At 47.5% G+C, this 22949-nt stretch overlaps 1 protein-coding gene across 8 annotated transcripts in view; it reads left to right on the plus strand.

The window, feature by feature from the left end:
• Positions 1-22949, plus strand: part of SLC4A5 (solute carrier family 4 member 5) — a 139057-nt gene that overhangs the window by 30461 nt on the left and 85647 nt on the right. For 7 of the 8 annotated variants that reach the window (XM_025260798.3, XM_025260801.3, XM_025260804.3 and 4 more), the window contains exons 3-4: positions 27-197; positions 14513-14642. In XM_025260798.3, the coding sequence (XP_025116583.2) occupies positions 27-197; positions 14513-14642 (301 nt within the window). Of the gene's footprint in view, positions 1-26; positions 198-9027; positions 9453-14512; positions 14643-22949 lie in introns of those variants that run through there. The other variant, XM_044925760.2, reaches the window with a different exon arrangement.

Raw genomic sequence — 22949 nt, forward strand, 5'->3', positions numbered from 1 at the left:
CCCTCTCTTTTATTCTGTGCCCACAGACTGCCGTTCCATTCACATCGGGCTTTCCGTTCCCAGTTACCCTCACAGGAAAAGAGACCAGAAGGGACAGCTTCCAGGCCTGCAAAAGGCCCACTGGGGCTTGCGGCCAGACAAGCCGCAGCAGGGGCTGGCCAGTGCGTGCAGCAGCGTGGACCGTGTCAGCAAGACACGTGAGTTTGGGGAACATTCTGGGAACCATCTGCTGGGGGGTCCAGACAGGGCAGGGCAGGGGAGGGGGACTCGCAGGAGAATGTGAGGAATGCCCTCGTGGCTCAGGCCTCTAGGCCCCTCTGCTCTGCTGCCACAGCAGACCAGCCCCTGCTCAGAGAGTCCCTTCAGTCAGGCTGAGCCCCTGTCATCTCTGGTAACTTTGAGACCTCCGCTCTGGCACATTCCACCTTGATTTCATGGTTTAATTCTCAGAATTATTTCCTGTTTCTAAATTCCTAAGGGCAAATTTCCAGCCACCCTAAGAACCAATAACAAACATGACTGGTGAGAGGTGTTGTGCTCAGTAAATCGAATTCTTTGTTGCATTACCTCCACCCTCTCTCTTCACCTGAGCTTGAAGGAATGGTCTGAAATTGTCTGGGCGCTCTGCACCACAGTTTCCAGAGGCCTGGAGGCTTTCTTCCAGGTCAGCAGAGCCCCTGAGGCATGCCTCTGCTGCTGCAGGAATCAGTTCTGGGCTTGTTAAAAAGCAGTTTTTTGTTCCTTTCTGTGGAAAGAAAAATATCAATCTTGAGAGGAGTGAAAAGACTAGAGCACAGCTGCTGTGACGTTTTATCCTTTTGTGTCTTCCCTGGTTCTAGGGATATGATTTCACCTGCCGCACATCCCAAATCTGTGAAATAAATAGCATCTACTTGGTTTCTACTACACATTTCCATGGTCTTGAACAAAGCAAAATGAGTTATCTTACCATCTGAACCTTCAAAGGGATGTCAGGCAGTAGCAGCCTCTTAACATTCCTGTAGCAGACTGTGACATACACTCGGGCAAAGACCATTTGAGTCACCCCCATCCCATCACGGCCCTGAACAACTGCGGTTATTGGCACCAAGTCTACCAAGGCCTATGACTTCTCCTGTGCCCATGTGGGAGAGGGGTTAACGGGGAGTCCTTTGGCGGTGTCTAATGTAAGAAATGAGCTCTGATACACACATACACACAAACATGCATACACATACATATTTGGGAGTTGGCATATCTGAGACCCAAAGAAGGGCAAGCCTGATAGGGAGGCCTGCTCCCCAGGTTGGGTCTGGATGCCTCTCACTCACTTTCTGGAGCATTTCCCTGTCACCCCAGAACATTCAGGGATGGAGTCACCCTTTAAAAGTGGAGTCTGCTGGGTCCTTCCTCAGTCAGGAAAGAGGAAAGTGGGTTAGAGCTGGTACTCTCTGCAAATGGTATATATTGATGCAACATGGTACTTCACAGAAGTGGTCATGAATGGTGGATTTTGTGTTGTTTGGTTGGTTTCTGGTTGAGTTAAGGGGACACTGGTATTAACTGGAAACCAAAAAGAAGAGAAAGGAGAATCCTTTGGTACATTTGCACATTCAGTCCATTCCCTTCAGCCTGCTGTCCCCATGCATGGCACATGGCATGGCTGTGGAACAGGGGAGACAGTGGGAAGGCATAGGAAGACAGGAAATTTCAGGCCACGTCTTCCAAGCTTGGGTAAAGTAAGAACTTCTTTTAAAGGGAAAATAACTTATTGTAGACTCATGAAAGTGCTTTTGTATATTTGTAGAGCCCCAAGGGACCATAAAAATCCTAGTTTGAGAAATAATATATTAACTCATTAAGGCTTTTTTCCATAAAATATCTTAGAATTTTGAATTATAACATGTTTTATCCTTAGAGCTAATAAAATAAATCTTTTAAAGATTATCTTCAAAATGGAAACACAAACTTTAAAAATTCTGATAGAACCCACCTACCTCTAAGAATACTTTCCAGGCCCCAGTTACAGACATTCTTGATTTAAGGGGGCCACAAAGCCTGCAAGCAAAGTCAACAACCACAGTGGGTTTTCACCCATGGCAGCTGAACTTGTTCCAGCCATTTGTTAGGGGTGGTAGAGGTCCACCCCTCTGTCCTTCCCTTCTTCCAAATCAGAGTGGGCATTGTGTGTGTGATGTAAATATAAACCCTGCTCTATGAGATTCCCGGGTCAGTGACAGTGACCTGAGGAATGGAAAACAAAACAGTGTCCAAATCATTGTACTGCATCATCTAGATAATTGCCTGAATCTGCCACTTTTCTTTGCTGCAGGGCAACTGACCAGATGTGTTTTTCTTCTCTGAGTGCCTTGTCTATTCTGTGAATCCATTCAGACAGCCCAGGCAGGCATTCCAGCTGGCCACAAAGTCCAAGAGGACCTAGCTTTACAGAAGAGAGGAATTGTGCAGAATGGGGTCAGGGGGTAGACCAGGCACAGTGGCTAGACATAGCTAAGCCTGTGTAGTTGAAGGATTGATAGGTGACTCCTTCAGTTCCTGCCTCACAAAACAACAGGAATCCAGCAAGATGATGTGTGTGCAAGAGATGTATACCATGAAATGGTATTTCATAATAATTTTGTTAACTAAATGGGTCACATTAATAAAAATGAGATATTATTATCCTCATCTTCAGATTGGGAAATCAAGGTTCAAAGAGATGTAGCGTGGTACAGCAGGAATCAGTGAAGCTAGAAGTTGAAAACATCAGTAGACTCCAAAACCCGTGTATGCCTCTTCCACTACACTTCTGCCCTTTGTAAGTCATCACCAGTCAGTCATGACCAGCTGGACATGGGCTAAGAATTATATTTTTTCAAGCAGCCAAACTACCTTATGATGAAAGGGATAGGTAGATAGTAGTTACCCCGTAATATAATATGCCATAGCATAGGATTATTTGCCCCACCTCCACCCCTTCCTTCAATATGAATATTATTTTGGCCACCCCTTCCTCCAGTTTTGACTCTAGCAGAACATATACAGAGAATAGAACCATCAAGCTGTGGTGAGAATCAGTAAAAGCCATGCTTCCTTCCCTTGAAAGAATGCATTCTCTGGCTCTGAGAGCCTCTGGAGAAGCTATTAGGAGCAAGAGGGTAAAGAGCAGCTGTAGAAACATGACTGCTCTTTGGCTCTTCTTGGCTGGTGCTAAGAACTGGAGCCAAGATCTAAGAGAAAGGAAATGGGCCAAGCCCAGCCTGGTGTGTAGGCTCTGGGGCCTCAGTGCCTTCATCTGCAGAGTGAAAGATTGGTGTCGCATGAGAAACTGTTGCCGTTTGCCTGGGATAGAGGGCTTTCCCAGGACAAGGGACACGGAACTGTCAGTGCTAAAGTCGGTCAGTTCAAAGAAAGTCAGGATGTTGGTCACGCTGAGCTGTGAGCTCCTAGATAGAATAAAAACAGACCCAAAGTCCTTCACATGGCGCAGGGTACATTACAGGCACTTGACATATGTTACTTCAATTGATTTGTGTTAACCCAGTTTAAAAGCAAGGAGCCCAGATCTTTTTTCCTTTATGAGTAGGCCTCTAGTTTGGCTGTTCTCACTGGTACTGAGAAGCTAATGAGATCCTTCTGGTGGGAGGGGTGTGAAAAAGTATTAAGGTCGTCTTCTACTTGCCAAGCACTGAACAACTCTAGAGTCACTGAAAGATCAAAACCACCAAGATGAGCAGTAGGGGAGAAAGCGGCTGTTTTCTCCCCAGGTGTTTGAGCCTCGTGTGACTTCAAGGCTTTAGGATCAAAAATAGATTTCATATGGTCTTTCCCATTTCTGATAAGGAAGGTGTGAGGGTTGGGACAGAGAACAAATTTATCTCTAAAGCATCTCCTCCACTAAGGGACTCCTGAGACAGGCTTTGTTTCCAACATAGGAACAAAGACAATTGGATTTCTTTTATTTCCTGGAATTATCAACATATACAACATTCAAACAAACAAAAACCCCTATTGGAAGAGAATCCTGAGTTAGTGAACTTTACACCTTAAGGGGAAATTAAGGTTGAAAGTTCAAGTTTGCAAGTGAACCAATTAAAGTTCTGATAAATATAAAGTTATTAGGGCTTTCCTGGTGGCTCAGTGGTAAAGAATCCGCCTGCCAGTGTGGGTGACATGGGTTCGATCCTTGATCCGGGAAGATCCTGCATGCCATGGAGCAACTAAACCCATGTGCCACAACTATTAAGCCCGTGCTCCAGAGCCCGAGGGCTACAACTACTGTGCTCACACGCCACAGCTTCCGAAGCCCAAGCGCCCTAGAGCCTGTGCTCCACAACCAGAGAGGCCATCGCGATGAGAAACCCGCCACTGCAGCTAGAGAGTCGCCCCTGCTCACTGCAACTAGAGAACACCGTGCAGCAAAAAAAAATTATATATATATAAAGTTATTATAACACATATGTTACTTGGATTTACCTTATTCCTTGAGAGTTAGCGTCCTCGCCTCTGCCTAAACTTCTGTGAGTTTCCAGAGGTGTCCAGTCCCAGTAGCACTCCTGCTACAAGACCTGCGTGCTGGGCTCACAGTCTCACCGTGTCTCACTTCTTGTGCCTGTTCTCTGTTCTCACCTCCAGGCAAGCCACAGCTCAGGAATGGGGTTCAGTCCTCCTTTGGTCTCCCCCAAATGGGTCACATACCACATATAAGTGAGGAGCAGGCTTTCTTGAGGTTCAGAACCATAGAGCCTTTTCACCTTGCAGAGATACACAGTTTTTAAAGAGATACTAAATATTTGGGCTTCCCTTGTGGCTCAGCTGGTAAAGAATCTGCCTGCAATGTGGAAGACCTAGGTTTGATCCCTGGGTTGGGAAGATCCCCTGGAGAAGGGAAAGGCTACCCACTCCAGTATTCTGGCCTGGAGAATTCCTTGGACTGTATAGTCCATGGGGTCTCAAAGAGTCGGACACAACTGAGTGACTTTCACTTCACTCACTAAGTATTCCCTTTCTTAAAAATCCCCTTGTCACTTGAAATTTCCTACTGGCTGCTTTTCTCTACCATATTTTTGGCAACTCCCACCTCACCCCCACTGCGCCTCACCAGTCCCATCACATCTCCTGATTCTCTTCAGCCACCTCCAGCCCAGCTTCTCCCCTCCCTCTCAGTACATACACTCACTCCCCTCACCCACTTTTTGGTCACATCTGTTTCCCTCTGCCCCACCTCAGCTCACCACCCACTTCTGCACAGCTAAAGACACACAGAGTTGGATACAACTGAGTGACTGAGCACACACACACACACAACGTATTAACTAAAGTTAATACAGTCTCACAAAGTCTGTCTCGTCTAAGTTTAGCCCTTTAGCTAGACTTAACATTCTTTTATAACTCTTAAACTTGCATTTTTTGAGAAGGAGTACAGAAGAAAATCTCCATGCCCTAGAATTTTGTATAAGGGAGACTCATGATTAAAAAAGTAATTTGATTACAAGTATCAGAACCTCCTGGAGAGGGAAATGCAACCCACTCCAGTAGTCTTGCCTGGGAAATCCCATGGACAAAGGAGCCTGGCAGGTTACAGTCCATGGGATCTTGAAAGACTCAGACACGACTTAGCGACTAAACAACAACAATCAGAAACCTACTTGAGCTGTCTTGAGCAAGGAGGGAGTGAGGGAGAGTTAACAGTTTATACTACATGAATAAAGGAGTTTCTCACAGTCCCAAAAGAACAACCAACCAGGCTCAGCAGGAGGATGAACACCCTCAGTCCCCTCCCTGGGACTCGTGGCCTTCCCCCTGCCTCTTCTGTAAGTCTGCTTTCTTTCTCGCTGTGTGCAGCCTTTACTGCCTCTCCGCACCATCAGCTTTCAGTTTATATGCTCCTTGCATTAGGAAACACCCAGCTATCTCAGAAACCAAATTCAAAATTTCCAGGCTTGAGTCAGGTGTCCAATGAACTGTTCCTGGTTCAATTAACCATGGCCAAGAGGCACAGTTCAAGTACTCCACAGACATAGCCACAGAGCGTCATCCCTTGGGTGAGGGAGTGTATGGGCCAGCAGATGACCCGAAGCTACTGATGGGACAATTCCCGCAAACACTACAGGTTCGCAAATTCTCTTCCCTGCCTTCCCAGAGAGCACATTTTGAGTTTATGGACTGCTCTCTAGGAAAAAAAGAAAAAAAAAAAAACCCTACTGTCCATGAAACTAGGACTTGGGGCCTTCCTGCCTTCTCTTGAAGACCGCCTCAGATGAATGCAGGCATGACTTGGAAGCCCCCCGTTTCTGTCTCTCCCACTCCTCAGAACTTGGGGGCCTTGAACTGTTCTTGATCCCCTTTGTTGCTGTTGTTCAGTTGCTCAGTCGTGTCCAATTCTTTGTGACCCCATGGACCACAGCACACCAGGCTTCCCTGTCCATCACCAACTCCCAGAGCTTGCTCAAATTCATGTTCATTGAGTCGGTGATGCCATCCAACCATCTCTTCCTCTGTCATCCCCTTCTCCTCCTGCCTTCAATTTTTCCCAGCCTCAGGGTCTTTTCTAATGAGGCAGCTCTTCGACAAAGTATTGGAGCTTCAGCTTCAGCATCAGTCCTTCCAGTGAATATTCAGGGTTAATTTCCTTTCAGATTGATTGGTTGGATCTCCTTGCAGTCCAAGGGACTCTCAAGAGTCTTCTCCAACACCACAGTTCGAAAGCATCAATTCTTCAGTGCTCAGACTTCTTTATGGTCCAAATCTCACATCCATACATGACTACTGGAAAAGCCATACCCAGCTCCATTTCCTTGTTCACGGCTTCTTTCTGCTGAGGCTGGTCCCTGCTGATATACTCATGAGTGTTAAGCAGTGAAATTCATTCACCTGGCGAATGTTTATTGAATGCCCATGCTGTGAACTCTTTTCTGGGGCCAGTAACACAAAGCAAGACAGACCTTGACCTCACCAAGGTGGGTGTCCAGTGACTCATGTGGAGCCTGGGAGAGAGTGCTTCTGAGAAGACTTTGAGCTGAGGACCCCAGGCCCTCACACTGACTTCCTGGTGGTCTTAAACACCTCCTGGGTCTTCTAGGAGTTGAATACCTGCAGGTTGCAGTCCAGTTGCAATCCAGGTGATTTTTTGCTTTGCTCAACTAACTGGACAGGTACCCACCTCCTTGCCACCAGTAAAAGCACAATTCTCTTTGCTTCTTTTTGTGTGTTTCCTCAAGCTTGGTCCTGCCAAAGCTGGATTTCTCCCAGAAACTGCTAGTTTAGTCCACTTGGGCCATCACTGTGTAACTGTTGCTGTGAGCTCTCGACCAGAGGGGCTCTTATCTGCAGCCTCTCTCATTTGGGGATGAATTTGCGTGTGGGACGTGGAGTGCATTGGAGATGCAGTGAAACCCTGAGGCATGAACCCAGCACATCACTAGTTTTCTGTGGACCCGAGGGAAGGAAGATGGGGAGGGGTAGCATGGGAGTAGTAGTGTTCAGAAGTGAGAAGGATTGAGCTCTTGGAATGTTATGAGGGAGGAAAATGTCAGACCTGTTGGCGACATCAATCATAGCAATGTTTACTGGGTGACTGGCATATGCCAAGCACTGTGCCAATCATGTCACATACATCATCTCATTTGATGGTCACCATAATCCAGTAAAGCAGGGGTGACTATTCTCACTTTATAGATGGAGAAACTAAGGCTCAGTCTGCTGAATGCTTTGCCAAGATCCCACTGCCAGTAATTATCAGAGTCGGGAGTTGAACCCAGGTCTGAGCTCTTAAAGCACCACACGAATAAAGAGAATCCTCTGGCGTCCTTGGTGATCTCTCTGTGGGTGTTCCTCTGGGGTTTCGAGATCAGACACAGCCGCTGACTCAGTGTGGCGTGCAAGGTCTGCCCAGCGGTGTTCAGAAGGAAATGGGCTGGTGCCAGCCACAGTGCAGTACAAACAGTAGCCTGAGACCCTTTAGGGGCCCATCTCCTCGCTGCCCTGCCCTGCCAAGGAGCCCGCCAAAGCAGGAACTCCTTGGTGGTGGCACTTGCTTGGGGCGTCCGACCTAACCACACAGCCCTGAGCCTCTGCTGCTATGTTCTCGGGTTTAAAGTGGGCACGCTTGATCTTTGAGTCTCGGCCTGAACATGTGGTAAGGGAGCCAGTGGCAGAGGCAGGGGGTTTGGGGGTTGCAGTGCTGGGTGAGGGTGTCAGCAAACTGCTCTCCTCTAGGCTCCCCTAATTAGGGGCCCAGTTGGGCCTTCTGTGCTATAAACCAGTTCTCAGATTTCTCATCCGTGAAGTGTTTGGATTCAACCACCGCTCAGCTTTCTCCCAGGTCTGAGACTTGGCAAACTCAGGGTTCAGAGCTTCTTGGAGCAGCAGCCACTCATGACCTCTAATCAACCTTGGCACATTCTAAGTACTCAGTAAGTACTTGTTGAACTGAACCCAGGAGATTAGGAGTTTCTCAGCAGAGCAAAATAATTCCCCAGGGGGGTTCACCACTTACCCTGAATGACCAGTTCCCCTGTCCATGGGCTCTCTCTCAGAAAACACCCACCAAGTGATATTTGGCATTTTGTCTTGGAAGCAGACTTAGATGGAAAGGATCAGGAGTTGGGGAAGGGGAGAAACCAGCTTCAGGGGACATTATTGACCAAGGGCAGTTGCTGTGAAACCTGAGACCCCACAGCACCTCTCCTCATACCACCCCACCTCCACCCTGGGGCTGGAGGACTGAGAGAGGCTGGGCCAGGACCTGCTCCAGCCAGCTCACCTGCAGCCAAGGCCCTAAGGAAGTTCCGGGGAGTCTCAAGGAAAATCCTACCTCTGCCGTTATAAAGGGGCCTGAGGAGAGGTGCCCGGGCTCCCCTAGGGCCCCCAGGCTTGGCGGGAAGGGCTCATGGGGGAGGGGGCAAAAGGGCAGTCCTGCCAGGCCTCTCGGCGCCTGCAGGTGCCACCCCCCTGCTGCTGTGGAGACCTGGCTGCCTGCGAGAGGTTCTGCTCGGCCACCGAGACCTTCTCTCCCCAGTGCATCTGAAAACCTTAGGGTCTTTCCTCTTTTGCTCACTGCTCACTTGCTCTCTCTCTGTCTCTCTCGGTCTCTCTCTCTCTCTCACACACACACACACAATTCTCCTATACTCGGAGGATCTTTAATGCACTCTGGATAGTTTTTCCTCTCACGTTTACTACATCTTCTCACATAACGCTCTCCCCACTTCCCCAGTCTTTCACATATTCCTTCTCTCTCTCTCCCTGTCCCTCCCTCTCTCTCTCCCTTTCCCTCTCTTTCCCTCTCCCTCTTCTCCTCTCCCCTCACTTCCCCTGGTGCTTAACTGGAAACAAAAGTGAGTTTGTTGAGCCCTGCTGGTGGGGAAGAGGAGCCAGCGGCAGCAGCCAGGGTGGCAGCAGCGGAAACAGGCTGGGGCCAGAGGCAGTGTCCACAGCCGGAGACCCCAGCGCCCAGCTCTTCCGGGCTACAGGTAATCCTTCAGACAGAGCTGGCTCAGGCGTCCTGCTCTTTGTCCTGTCTCATCCTTTCATACCAGCTCCACTTATTTGCCTTCTAATTTGGCCTTGAAGGGGGAGGGGGATTGAAGATTTAGGGAATGGCAGGCACAAAAGGTCCAAGGAGTCACGTGCTTTCCTCCTCGGAGAACTGTGTATGGTCTGATGTGGCTGGAATCCAGGACATGTGGGGTCAAGCAAGGGTAGCTGAAGTTAGAATATACAGGGTCCAGGGTGGCTGGGGTGTCTGGATGAGGAATGTGACAGAACCTACCCAGGCAGGTTCGGGCCAGATCCATGATGGATGTTTTGAGCCATGTCATAGACCCTACGCTTTAGATCCTAGACAGCTATTGACTATTTTTCACCTGAAGAGTAACATGACCAAATATACATTTGAAGAAAGTAGTACTTGAACTCTCATACCATGGAGAACTGGTTTACCCTCTCAGAATAAAGCAGTCCTAGCCTTCTCCCAATTTAAGGAAAAAATAAGGTTATTTGTTCAACTGTTAAATTTTCTTCTATAAAATTTCTGTAAACCTTTGATGCCTGCCAACAAGTATCAATAATCAATAAAGAGGATGTAAGTTTAAAGTAGTAGAAAAATTCAGAAGTAAAAAATCATTTAAGTAAATTCAGTTATTTAAGCTACATACAGATAAATTGGTAGTATTTTCTGCTAGTAAAATTATTTCTAACTCATATGCACAATATTTTATGGTGCTGCCCCCCCAGAATACCATGACTCCCAGGAGTGTGCCAAAGGAGCAGGTTTGAAATGCCTTTAAAGCTAACTCTCCTGCTATCTAGGGCACGGGATGGATGGGGCAACCAGAGACAGTGGGAGCAGTAGGTGGTTCTTGTGCTGACAGGAATATGAGACAATAAAAACCTGAATAAAGGTGGTGGCAATGGTGGGGAAAGGGAAGGGAGCCAAAAAAATAGTCAGGAAGTGAGTGAAAGAAGTTAGTGTCTGATTAGACATGGATGATGAGAGACAAGGAGGCTTCAAGAGTGAGCCCCAAATTTCTCCTCTAGATGGCTGGATAGCTAGGGGCACCATTAATCAAAACAGAGGAGGATAAGGCTGGGGTGACAGAAGAAGAGAGGCAGAGCTATTTTGAATATGTTGAGGCTGACTTGAGAAGACTGCTAAACTCACAGATGGAGCAGTACAGTTGGCCGTTGGAAATGCTCAGTACAGTTAGGACCTAGAGACGCTGGTGACCTTGGTTATAGGATGATACCAGAAAGAATATGAGATGGTCCAGGAAGAGTGTAGAAAGAGGGGAGACAAGAAGGCCAAGGAGGAATCCTGAGGAAGATCACGATTTAAGTGAGACATGCAAGAGGTGCCAGGTAAGGACATTGAGAAGGAGTCCTCAAAGAGATAGGAAAAAATATCTAGAAAGTACTACCTTAAAGCAACCAAGAGCATTTCAGTTCAGAGGATGCAGTCAGCATCACTGATATCCCAGACAGATAAGCCAGACCATAGCTTCAGAGTGCTGTTGATTATTTTATTTTTATTGACTTACTGATTTGAGAATGAGACAAAAAGAGAGACCTGAGAACAGAGTTAAACTTGGGTGCTTAGCATAAATGAGATTAGCAGGGTACAGTAGGGAGTAGTAGGGACTGTGGCAAACGAAAATGCACATGCTTATCCGTCACTCAGCTCGAGCTGATTGTTGCCAAGTAGAAATACGGGCACTGTCATCAGGGTGTCTGGATTTTCAAGAAAGGTCTCTAGATTTTTACATGAAATCTCATAATTCTTTATGTTAGCAACAATTAAAAAAAAACTATTATAGTCTATGAGAGCTGAATTAAACACATCTTTGTGCTGCCAGTTTAAAATCTCTGCCTTAGTCAACGTCCTTAGTGTGGTGGGGATGAACCAGTTGCAGCATATTGGGAAGTGATTGGTAAGGAGGAAGGAGAGACCTTCCTCCTTAGTGAGTGTTAACCACCTCTTCAAGAAGTTCAGGGGAGAGAAGGGAAAAAGAGAACAGGATCAGGTAGGAAGAGCTGTTTACAGGCTGAGAGGAAAAGGGTGGAGGAGAGAAGGTGAAGACCCAGGTAAGGAAAGGCTGGTTGAATAAATAAGAATCCAGTAGAAGGGAACAGATAGGGCCAGAGATGGGCTAGAGGAAGAATTCTTTTGCTCAGAGAGAGACTGCAGCAATGCTAAGGACACAGAAGGACTGGAAGGGAGGTAGTTGATGGATTTCATGCCTGGAGGCCTTATTTTCTAGGTGAAGTGGGGTAGGAGATGCATCAAGAGGCTTGCTTAGAGGGACATGGGAAAGGACACTGACGAGAATGAATGGAAGTGACTGCACTTCTGAGACCTGGTAACAGTGGGAACCCTCGTTTGTACAGCTGGGTGGTTTTATGCAGAGGGGCTCATGAGCCTGGGTGCTAGCGCTGATGGCAAGGGGAATTAGCACCTGTTATGTTCCAGGCCCTGTGTCTTGTGTATTATTCTTCCTATCTGATTTATTGGGACAACAACCTTGTTCGCTCAGATTGAATTCACTCCTGAGTAAGTAGCACCTCTGAGATTCACACTGACATCTAGCTAGATTGAAAACCCAGCGGGCGCCTTGCATCCACCGTACCATTGTGTACCACGCTGCCTCTCCCTGCACCCCAGGACACACCTGCAGAGGTCAAGACTGGGCCAATTAGTTCTTGTTTGGGCATCAGCTGTCTGGTGTTACTGGGAAGTCAAAGAGTAAGAGGGTAGAGTCTGTGATGAAACAGTAGCTAAAATTATTGACTGTTGGGAGTCAATGGGGAAATAAGGGAGGGCCAAAGGGGATGATAAACTGAGGAAACAGAGAAGCTTGGAGGGAGAGGAAGACTTGATGAAGCCCAAAGACAGTCAAAAGCAGAGACATTACTTTGCCTGCAAAGGTCCATATAGTCAAAGATACTGTTTTTCCAGTAGTCGTGTACAGATGTGACAGTTGGATCATAAAGAAGGCGGAGTGCTAAAGAATTGATGCTTTTGAAATGTGGTGCTGGAGAAGACTCTTGAGAGTCTCTCAGACTGCAAGGAGATCAGTCAATCCTAAAGGAAATCAACCCTGAATATTCATTGGAAGGACTGGTGCTGAAGCTGAACCTCCAATACTTTGGCCACCTGATGCAAAGAGACTAAAGAGACTCTTTAGAAAAGACCCTCATGCTGGCAAAAATTGAGGGCAGGAAGACAAGGGGGTGGCCAAGGATGAGATGGTTGGATGGCATCACTGACTTAACGCATATGAGTTTGAGCAAGCTCCAGGTGTTGGTGAAGGACAGGGAAGCCTGGTGTGCTGCATGCAGTCCATGGGGTCACAAAGAGTCGGACACAACTGAGCAATTGAACAGCAACAGCAAAAGAGAGTCAGTGAGAGACTGAACCAGGGCAGAGGCAATGGAATTGGTGAGGAAGAAAAGGATTCTCAAAAACTTTTAATACAGCAATGGAGCTGAGAGAAAGAGGTGGGATGAGAATGATCCAGGGTGTCTACCTATGCAGTTGGGTAGATGGCCATGCTTTTGATGTCACATGATATGTGTCTCTGGCTCTGGCTCACCATGCTCTGGGTACCCTGACCAGCACGCTCTACCTCAGACCTTAGGCGTACTCTCAGCACTTGTAGAAGTGGCTCATTCTCATTTTTCAAGTCACAGGTCAAATATACCCTCCTCAGAGAAGACTTTCTTGATCTTGCTATCTAATGTAGCTTCATGGTCTTTTCTTTTTTTTTTTTCAGAACACTTATCACTGCCTGCAATGACTGTTTATAGATTTGTTTACTTGTTTATTGTCTGTATCTGCCACTGGAGAGGCTCAGGAGATCAAGGATATCTGGGCCTTCTTCACAGCTTTGCTTCCTTGCACCTAGACCAGTGCCTTACACATAGTAGACATTCATTAAATATTAAGCGAGAGAAAGAAGGAAGGGAGGGAGCATGGGAGAGAAGGAGACAGGGAAGACTGGAGAAGTATGTTTGGGGAAGGGTACGTGTTCTGTGTTTGAGTGCTGACCTGAGGTGCCTGAGAGACCCCCAGGAGGCAACACCCCCTGGGCAGCTGGAAAGCAGACTGGAAGGTCAGGGACAGACTGTCATCTTGCCCGTGAAGAAGGTGGGCCCACACAGCACACTGGTGCAAGCACATCCTTTCACAGGGCTGATCGTCCCTTTAAGGCCAGTGTGGGAGGTGACTCTTTGGGGCCCAGTGGAAAAGGGATCCCTCTATTATTCTGAAGTTGGGACACAGTTTTTCTCACCTCGCTTATCTGTTCTGTTCCCTATCCTTACTGCTGCCCTGGCTTTGGCCATTTTCCATCTTTCTTCAGTGTCGGCTACAAGTCCCTGGAATCTGAAAACAGACTAAATCCTCTCATCTCTTTTATCTGGGAGAATATCCCACCCATATCCAAATCTAGCTTCACCCAGAAGGTGGACTTAGTCTTCAGTTCAGTTTAGTTCAGTTGCTCAGTCGTGTCCAACTCTTTGCGACCCCGTGAATCACAGCACACCAGGCCTCCCTGTCCAGCACCAACTCCCAGAGTTCACTCAAACTCACATCCATCGAGTCGGTGATGCCATCCAGCCATCTCATCCTCTGTCGTCCCCTTTTCCTCCTGCCCCCAAATCCCTCCCAGCATCAGAGTCTTTTCCAATGAGTCAACTCTTCCCATGAGGTGGCCAAAGTACTGGAGTTTCAGCTTTAGCATCATTCCCTCCAAAGAACACCCAGGGCTGATCTCCTTCAGAATGAGCTGGTTGGATCTGCCTGCAGTCCAAGGGACTCTCAGGAGTCTTCTCCAACACCACAATTCAAAAGCATCAATTCTTCGGCACTCAGCTTTCCTCACAGTCCAACTCTCACATCCATACATGACAACTGGAAAAACCATAGCCTTACTGAATAGGAAATACTTTCCCCTTGCCCTTGGCTCCTGCTCCATTTCAAGGGCCTCCACCTCCCACAGGGCACTCAGCAGAGCTTGCTGCCCTCCTTTTGCAGGGTCTCCAGCTGCTGAGCAGCTCCAGGACATCCTGGGGGAGGAAGATGAGGCTCCCAACCCCACCCTCTTCACAGAGATGGACACTCTGCAGCATGATGGAGACCAGATGGAGTGGAAGGAGTCAGCCAGGTGAGTCCCTCCCTGGAGGGCGGCAGAGGGGGGCTTCCCACGGCAATCTGCCTGGGCCCAGGCTGAGCTGACCAGGGGCACCTTGAGTCCTGCCAGGGCACTGCCTGGCCCCCAGAGACCCACCTACCTGCCTTTCCTTGGTGTCCAGAATTGGTGTGGACACTAAGGAGCAAACAGAAACGTATGACTGTTTCATCCTTGAAGAAATGAAAATCCAGGTGGGAAAGTAGAACAGACACCCGTGAAACCATGAGAGAATAATACAAGGGCATATGTCTTTTCACGTCAAACTAAATGTTGTGAAAGGGAGAGCACCAAGCAGGCTGGGATAGATGCAAGTGCTGCCTGGAGGAAGGTGAATGTGTCCTGGGAAAAATCCAGTCGGGCACTCCAGTGGGCACTGAAGCAAAGGGACTTGGTAGAGTTTGCGGCAGGACAAGCAGAGTGGACCTATAGAGGCACATGGGGATCAGAAGGAGCTGTGTGTCGGGGCGACAGAAGAGAGAGCAGAGCCAGACGGCTGGAGGGGACCCACACAGTGAAGTCACGGGAGCCAGCAGAGAATCAGGGTAAGGAATAGTGCTGACCGTGCCCCGTGCCTGGGGCACAAAGACCTCTGAACTAGATCGATAAGCAATGCCAAATGCTGCCCAGGGCCCAGGGAGAAGGCAGGATATAGGAAGGGGCAGCAGGAAGGGCTGGCAAGAAGAGGAGGAGCCCTGGGACAGAAGTTGAGAGTCTGGAAGACAGAATATAACAACATTCTCCAACTTTTTTGTACTAATGCCCCCACACCCAAATTTGTAATTAAAATTAACTTTGCTCAAATAGAATTAAATAATTTTTCCTAATGAGAGAAATGCAATGCTAAGAAATTATATTTTTTCAGGTAGGGTTGAGCTTTGGAGCCCTACAAACAATATTTTAAACTTTTTTGCTCTCCTAAGAATGCATTTTTGCCCCCTGGGGCTGATATTGCCCCAGTTGAGAATGCCTGGACTTACTGCCAGCTGCGCCCAAGGTGGCTCTGCCTGGGGGCCACCACAGCACCCAGAACCTGGCAGCTGCCCCAATCAGAGCCTGGGCCCCATCCTCATCTACCAAACTCACTCACCTCAGTAGTTGTTCTATAGAACGAAGAGCAGATTTTGATATTGCCAAGCTTCACCCCCTCAAGTCTTTCCTGGGAGGAAAAAGAGGCCATTGAGTGACTAGCAAATTCCTGCAGGCCTCAGAAGCATTGAATTCCTAGCCTCATGGCTGGGCCCAATCCCTGTCAGGAAGGTATGGAGCCTCTTCTTATCAGCCCATTCAAGGAGCCCTTACTACATGCTAACAATTCACAGGCTCCTCTCATTCAATCTGCACAATAACCCTGGGGAGGCAGGAAATATTATTATCCTTATTTCATAGTTGAGGATAGTGAGATTAATAGTCAGATCAATGCAAGAGTCAGAGCATGCAGGTAGCCAAGTCTGGATGCCAGTCCAAGGCTGTCTGAGTCTCCAACTTGAGTGCATAGGTGCTTCCTCATGTTTTTCCCATTTTCCCAGCCACCTCTCTCCCCTTCCTTCAACTTCTAGGGACTCTGTTCTGATTTCCAGGGGAGGACTTAAGTCTGGAGGGAATTTGACTGCTGTGAGAGATAAACAGGGACAGCCACAGAGCCCAGGACATCCATCTGGGGCTGATAAGTGAGGGGAGGATATTTCAAATGCCCAGGGCCCAGTGTGGGCTACTGTGGCTTAATGCCTCTGAGGGACTTATAACTCCCTGGGCAAATGCCTTTCTTGTCCAAAGTGGGGCATATTGAGAGAACAAAAGTTGAGAAAGGCCTTCTCCAATGCCCAGTAGGAAGAGGGTGACTTCTCCCCATCCTGGGCAAGGTATGCATTCAGAACCCCTGGCAGGCCCCCATGAGTGCCTGTCACTCGCACACACAGAACCTTTTCTGAGAAGGCCTGGGGCCCTCAGACACATGGCTGTTGCCATAGATGAGATACCCAGTTTCTAATCTGAGTGTGGAGCCTTAGAGCCTTGCACACTATAGACCCTGAAAGGAAAGTGATAAACTGTAGATAATGATGTTTGTGGAAGAAGGCCCCTTATGAAATATAAAGGGGCCTGACATTGCCGTCTGCAATGGGTGTGGGTGTTTCTCCACAGGCAGCTTTCCAAGGACAGTATTTGAAGAGACTTGAGAAGGACCCCCAGTATAACCCGAGCAGCTCCTCACACCCACAGTGAGAGGAACCTGGAGGCAGGAGGAAGTCTAACAGCTGAACCCAGTGCCAGGCTGATGGAAAGAGTAACATCTTGCGGGTCATTTTTGAGGAAGGAAGAATTCAGGGGAGAACCACTCAGTCCTCCTTATCTTGAGCTCCTTTCTCCACCCTTCTTGCCATTCCCTTCTCCAGGGGATCTTCTCTGTCCAAAGATCAAACCTGCGTCTCCCACATTGCAGGCAGATTCTTTCCCATCTCTCCAGCTCACCCTGGCTGGTTTGCAGCTCACTCTTGGAGGTCTGGGCAGAAGGCCTCTGCAGAGGTCAGAGACAAGATTTGGTTGCTGGCCAGCCAGTCCAACTTGGCCTGGACAGCGGTACTAGAGGCTCCTCCTGGCAGACTGCAACAGGAGAGGTGCGTGGGGGCCTGTTAGGGGCCTGTCACCCCCACCAGAGAATGGCAAGAATTGCCCTCAGCTGACAGGCTGTGCAATCTACTCAGGAAAGCCAGAGGTCTCAGAAGTTTCCAGAATCTAAGAACCAGCAAATCCCAGTGGGTTCTGAGCCTCCTTGGAATAACAGGAGAAATGATAGGAGGCAGGAACAACCCCTCCCATGGACACTCAGACCCTGAGAGGGTTGCAGGTCTGTACCCACATCAAAGAGATTGGGGGAGGGCACCCTTTAACAAAAGTATTTAATTTGTTGGGAGAGTGCTTGCTTTATTGAGTTAGGAGATTAACAGATGAAAATCTCAAATCCGCAAGGAATTTTCCCCAGCACTGCTTTCTGGGGGTTATTAATTTAGGGGGATGTTTTGGGCCCTTAGAGAAGGAATCACCACTGGACAGATTTAAACGGCTTTTTGAGCTCCGCTGAGCCTGGTCCCTGTGTGGATGGTTGGGAGTGTGCATGTGGGCGTCATTTCTAACGTGATCAATGCTGGTAGGTCAGGCTGTTAATAAAATAGATTTTTATTAAGTTTGTCTCTTTAGGGTTCCCGGGAGGGGAGTGCAGCTGGCTCTTTGCTGATACTGACCTTGCCTGAAGGGAGGGTTGGATGGGTGGGGTTGGGGGGACTCCCTTACTGTGAGCAAACAGTTTACCCAGGATTCTGTTGTCTCTCAAGCTTGGATCCGCCTGGCCGCAGGGGAGGAAGGGAAGGAGGATGATCTGAGCTGGAAGCCAGGCAGCGCGTGGAGGGGCTTTTGGGGTTACTCAAAAAATAGACATTGGAGCCTTCCCTGCACTCTGAAAGCTAACTCCAGATCCAAGTTGCCTCTGACCTCAACTCAGCAGACCTGAGCTGAACTTGCCAGAATGTTCTTATAAGGCACATACGCTTTGAAAATATTCCTGCCATGATCAGGAAAAGGCAAAAAGAGGGGCAGGAGAAGTAGGTCGGCTTAGTTGCGTCAGACCAAATCAGTACATTTTCAAAAGCCCTGAATGGTTCTCCACACACAGGCAGAAATGCTTTCTCACTCTGTACCTGATGGAAAAGGAAGCCTGAATTTTTTTTCAACCCTGAAACTGCTCTTGCTTACAGCCTTGTAGAATGTTCTCCTAACATCATCTGCCCTCTTCGTCTGCACCTCAGTCCTCTGGTCTAGCCACTCACCTGGAATCACCCTTAAAGGGCCTAAGATGCCCTCTCTATGTAGAAAGCAGAGGAGGGAGCTGAAAGTTCTTAGCGCAGATATCAACAAATGTCACTCATTCATTCAACTACTATTTAGTAAGCATTTACTGTAAGACGTGAGCCACATGCTTAGAGGTCCAAAAAACATGGCAGATGCCATGCCTGTTCACTCAGACTCTCAGTCTAATGGAGCCCGCAGGTAAATAACTTGACACTTGGTGATGGGGTGCTAAGAAAGTGCAGTGTAGGGGCGCCTAATCCAGACAGAAGGGATCAAGGCAGGTGTACAGGAAGAAAAGCTGTTCACATAGACCCCTGAAGGGCGAGCCAACGCTGGCCAAGAGAGGGCACAGAACGGGGACGAGGCCCCTGGAACAGGCGGAGCAGAAACAGGGCAGAAGTTCCCCGTAGCTGCCCTAGATAGAGTGGGTAATGATGCGGCCCCTGTGCAGACCATGTTGTGGAGTTTGCACTTGATGCTGAGAACTTTGGAGGACCACTGTGGGGTTTGGGCTGGGAGAGGGACAAAACTGTCTGCTTGAGAGAGATCACTCAGGCTTCAGTGCGAGGCAAGCCTGGGCTGGTTAGGAGGCTGGTCCGGGGAGAAGTGATGAGCTGATGAGGTGAGGTGGTTCCCATCTGAATCAAGATGTTGACAATGGAAATAGAAGGTGTGGACTTGAGACACATTTTTTGATATATATGTGTGTGTGTATATATATATATATATATATATATATATCTGCATTTCCTTTTAAATATACTTTATTTAAAGCAGTTTTAGATTCACAGAAAAATCGAGCAGAAGGTAGAGTTCCCATGTGTCCCCTGCCCCTACATATTCATAGCCTCCCCCATTATCAACATCCTCCACCAGAGTGGTGCATTTGTCTCTGCTGATGAACCTTGCTGTTGTTCAGTCACTAAGTCATGTCCGACTCCTTGCAACCACATGGACTGCAGCATACCAGGCTCCTCTGTCCTCCACCATCTCTTGGAGCTTGCTCAAATTCAGTCCATTGAGTCAGTGGTGTTTTCTAACCATCTCATCCTCTACTTCCCCATTCTACTTTTGGCTTCAATCTTTCCCAGCATCAGGGTCTTTTTCAAGGAGTCAGTTCTTCACATCATGTGGCCAAGATGTTGGAGTTTCAGCTTCAGCATCAGTCCTTCCAATGAATATTCAGGGTTGATTTCCTTTTGGATTGACTGGTTTGATCTCCTTGCAGTCCAAGGGACTCTGGTCTTCTTGAAAATGCAATTCAAAAGCATCAGTTCTTTGACATGCAGCCTTCTTTATGGTCCAACCCTCATATCTGTACGTAACTACTGGAAAAACCAGTAGCTTTGTTGCTTTTTAATACTCTGTCTAGATTTGTCGCAAATTTCTTTCCAAGGAGCAAGTGTCTTTAACTTTCATGGCTGCAGTTAGCGTCTGCAGTGACTTTGGAGACCAAGAAAATAAAACCTGTCACTTTTTCCCCTTCTATTTGCCATTAAGTGATGAGACCAGATGCCATGATTAATGCTGAGTTTCAAGCCAGCTTTTCCACTCTCCTCTTTCATCCTCAAGAGACTCTTTGGTTGCTCTTCACTTTCTGCCATTAAAGTGGTATCATCTGCCTATCTGAAGTTGTTGATATATTTTTGATGAACCTAAATGGACATCATTACCACCCAAAGTCCATAGTTTATATTGGGGTTCATATCTGTTACTGTACTTTCTATGGATTTGGATAAACGTGTGGTGACATGTATCCACCATTTTAGTATCACATGAGGTAGTTTCACTGCCCTAAAAATTACCCATGTTCTGCCTATTCATCCCCTTTTCCTTCTTAATTTTTGGCAACCACTGGTCTTTTTATTGGATTTGAAACATATCTTAATAGGACTTAATGACAGATGGCATGTGGGAGAGAAGGATAATCAAGGAGATGCTCAGGTTTCCAGCTTGAGCAAGTTGTTAACTCATGGTCTCAATTTAGGAAATACAAGAGGAATAGTAAGGTTTTGTTCTGTTGGGTGTTTTCTTTTCTTTAGGGGAGGTTGGTGATGAGTTCCATTTTGAACATGTTATGTGTGAGGAAACTCCAAGTGGAGATGTCCAGCAGATCACCATGTAGACACAGAGGTCTGGAGTTCAGTAGAGAAGCATAGGTTTGTGAGTCATCAGAATCTAAATGGAAATCAAAAGAAAGGATAAGGTTGTCCCCAATGTCTATGAAGTGAGGAGAGCACCCGGGACAGAACCCCCAGGAACAGTAATATTTGAGATGGGCACAGAAAGCAGAACCCACAATGGAGACTGAGAAGGAGCAGCCAGAGAGGTCGGAGGGTGAATGAGAAGAATGAGAAGAGTGAATGAGAAGAATGCTGTGACCAGGAAACAGGGGCAAGATGGAGGAGTGGCCAAAAAGTGGTGGGAGAACTGCAGAGTACCCATCGGATGAAGAGACATGGGGCCAGTCTCAGGGGAGGGGATGGGGACAGAGGGTGGAGAAGAGTCAGGAGGACCAAGGCGGGTTCTTTTGGATGGTTCTTCTAATGTGCTTGTCTGTGAAGGACAGGAGGCTGTCAAGGCGAACATGGGATCACGGAGGCTTTTGTTATTTGAGAGAGATCGGAGCATATTACATGCTGACAGAAAGGGTCCAGATGAAGGAGAGTGGTTTAAAGATTAAAGAAGCAGAGAGGACGTGCAGAATGGAAGGCTCAGGGCCCAGGGCACAGTTTGGGAGCTCCCCGCATCAGGAAGCCCGCTCTGGCCCCTATGACAGGCCTGAAGGTGCAGAGAGCTGAGCAGTTGCAGCAAGGTTTGGGGGCTCTGGGCAGGTATGGAGAGTTCTGAGCTGATGATTCCCAAACTATCTCTCATGTGGAGAGCAGAGTAGAAGAGCTGACTGGAGGAGTTGCAGGTTGCCACGTGGTCCTGAGGCAGGTAAGTAGCTCCAGACACTGGCTATAGTGGAGCCACTGCATGGAGATTTATGGTCAGAGGAAAGATTTTTAAGACTGTTTGACTCTGACTTGATGCTTATCTCCTGGTCTGAATAATCATACTATTCATCATTATCAAGCTACTTTCAGTAGCTTAATAGATACATCTAATATCTAACATGGTCCTTCCTTCTCTCTCTACTAGACGAACACTGATATCTGATGCTTATGCTATGAAGTGAAGTGAATGTGAAAGTTGCTCAGTCATGTCTGACGCTTTGCAACCTCATGGACTACACAGTTCATAGAATTCTCCAGGCCAGAATACTGAAGTGGGTAGCCTTTCCCTTCTCCAGGGTATCTTCCCAACCCAGGGATTGAACCCAAGCCTCCCACATAGAAGGTGGATTCTTTACCAGCTGAGACACAAGGGAAGCCCAAGAATACTGGAGTAGGTAGCCTATCCCTTCTCCAGCAGATCTTCCCATCCCAGGAATCAAACTGGGGTCTCCTGCACTGCAATTGGATTCTTTACCAACTGAGCTATCAGGGAAGGACTAGCTGGGAAAAGTGATTTTTTTTTCTTCCAGTTTTATTGAGATATAACTGACATATAAGTTTAGGATATAACTGACTGAATAAGTTTAAGGTATAGAGCATATTGATTTGATTTACATGCATCATGAAATCATGATCACAGTAAGTTTAGTGAACAACAATCATCTCATAAAAATTAAAGAAATAGAAGAAAAAAATTTTCTTGTGATGAGACCTCAGGATTTACTCTCTTAACAACTTTCATATGTAACATACAGCAGTGTTAATTACCTTTATCATGTTTACATTACATCCCTAGTACTTACTTATAACTGGAAGTTTGTATTTTGACTGCTTTTATCCAATTCTCCCTATTTCCCCCACCCCCTACCTCTGGTAGCTCCAAATCTGATCACTTTTACTATAAGTTTGTTTGTTTGTTTTATAAAGTTTTTTTAAAATTGTTTGGCTGTGATGGGTCTTCGTTGCTGCATGTTGGCTTTCTCTAGTTGCAGTGTGCAGACTTCTCATCGTGGTGGCTTCTCCTGTTGCAGAACACAGGTTGTAGGTGCATGGGCTTCAGTATTTGGGGCTTGCAGGCTCTAGAACACTGGCTCAGTAGTTGCTCTGAGGTATGTGGGATCTTCCTGGACCAGGGATCGAACCTGTGTCCCTCGCACTGCGAGGTGGATTTTAACCACTAGACCACCAGGGAAACCCCTGTTTGTTTGTTTTGCTTCAAAAAGCATTATTATTTCAACTTGGTCCAAAGCATGAGAGAGGGCTCCAGGGTGTTAAAAGTCTGCTTAGTGGCTGCAGAGAGGGGCTTCAGGCAGCCCCGATATTAGGGGGGCACCTCAAAGGCCACTGGTCCCCAGAGGCTCCTGGTTGTGCTTGAGGGTGAGCCTTTCCAATAGATAGATATTCACCCAACCCAGCCTGGGGACCAGACAGCCTGCGGAGG

Source organism: Bubalus bubalis, chromosome 12 (genome assembly GCF_019923935.1).
Source record: "Bubalus bubalis isolate 160015118507 breed Murrah chromosome 12, NDDB_SH_1, whole genome shotgun sequence".
NCBI classification, from domain to species: Eukaryota; Metazoa; Chordata; class Mammalia; order Artiodactyla; family Bovidae; genus Bubalus; species Bubalus bubalis.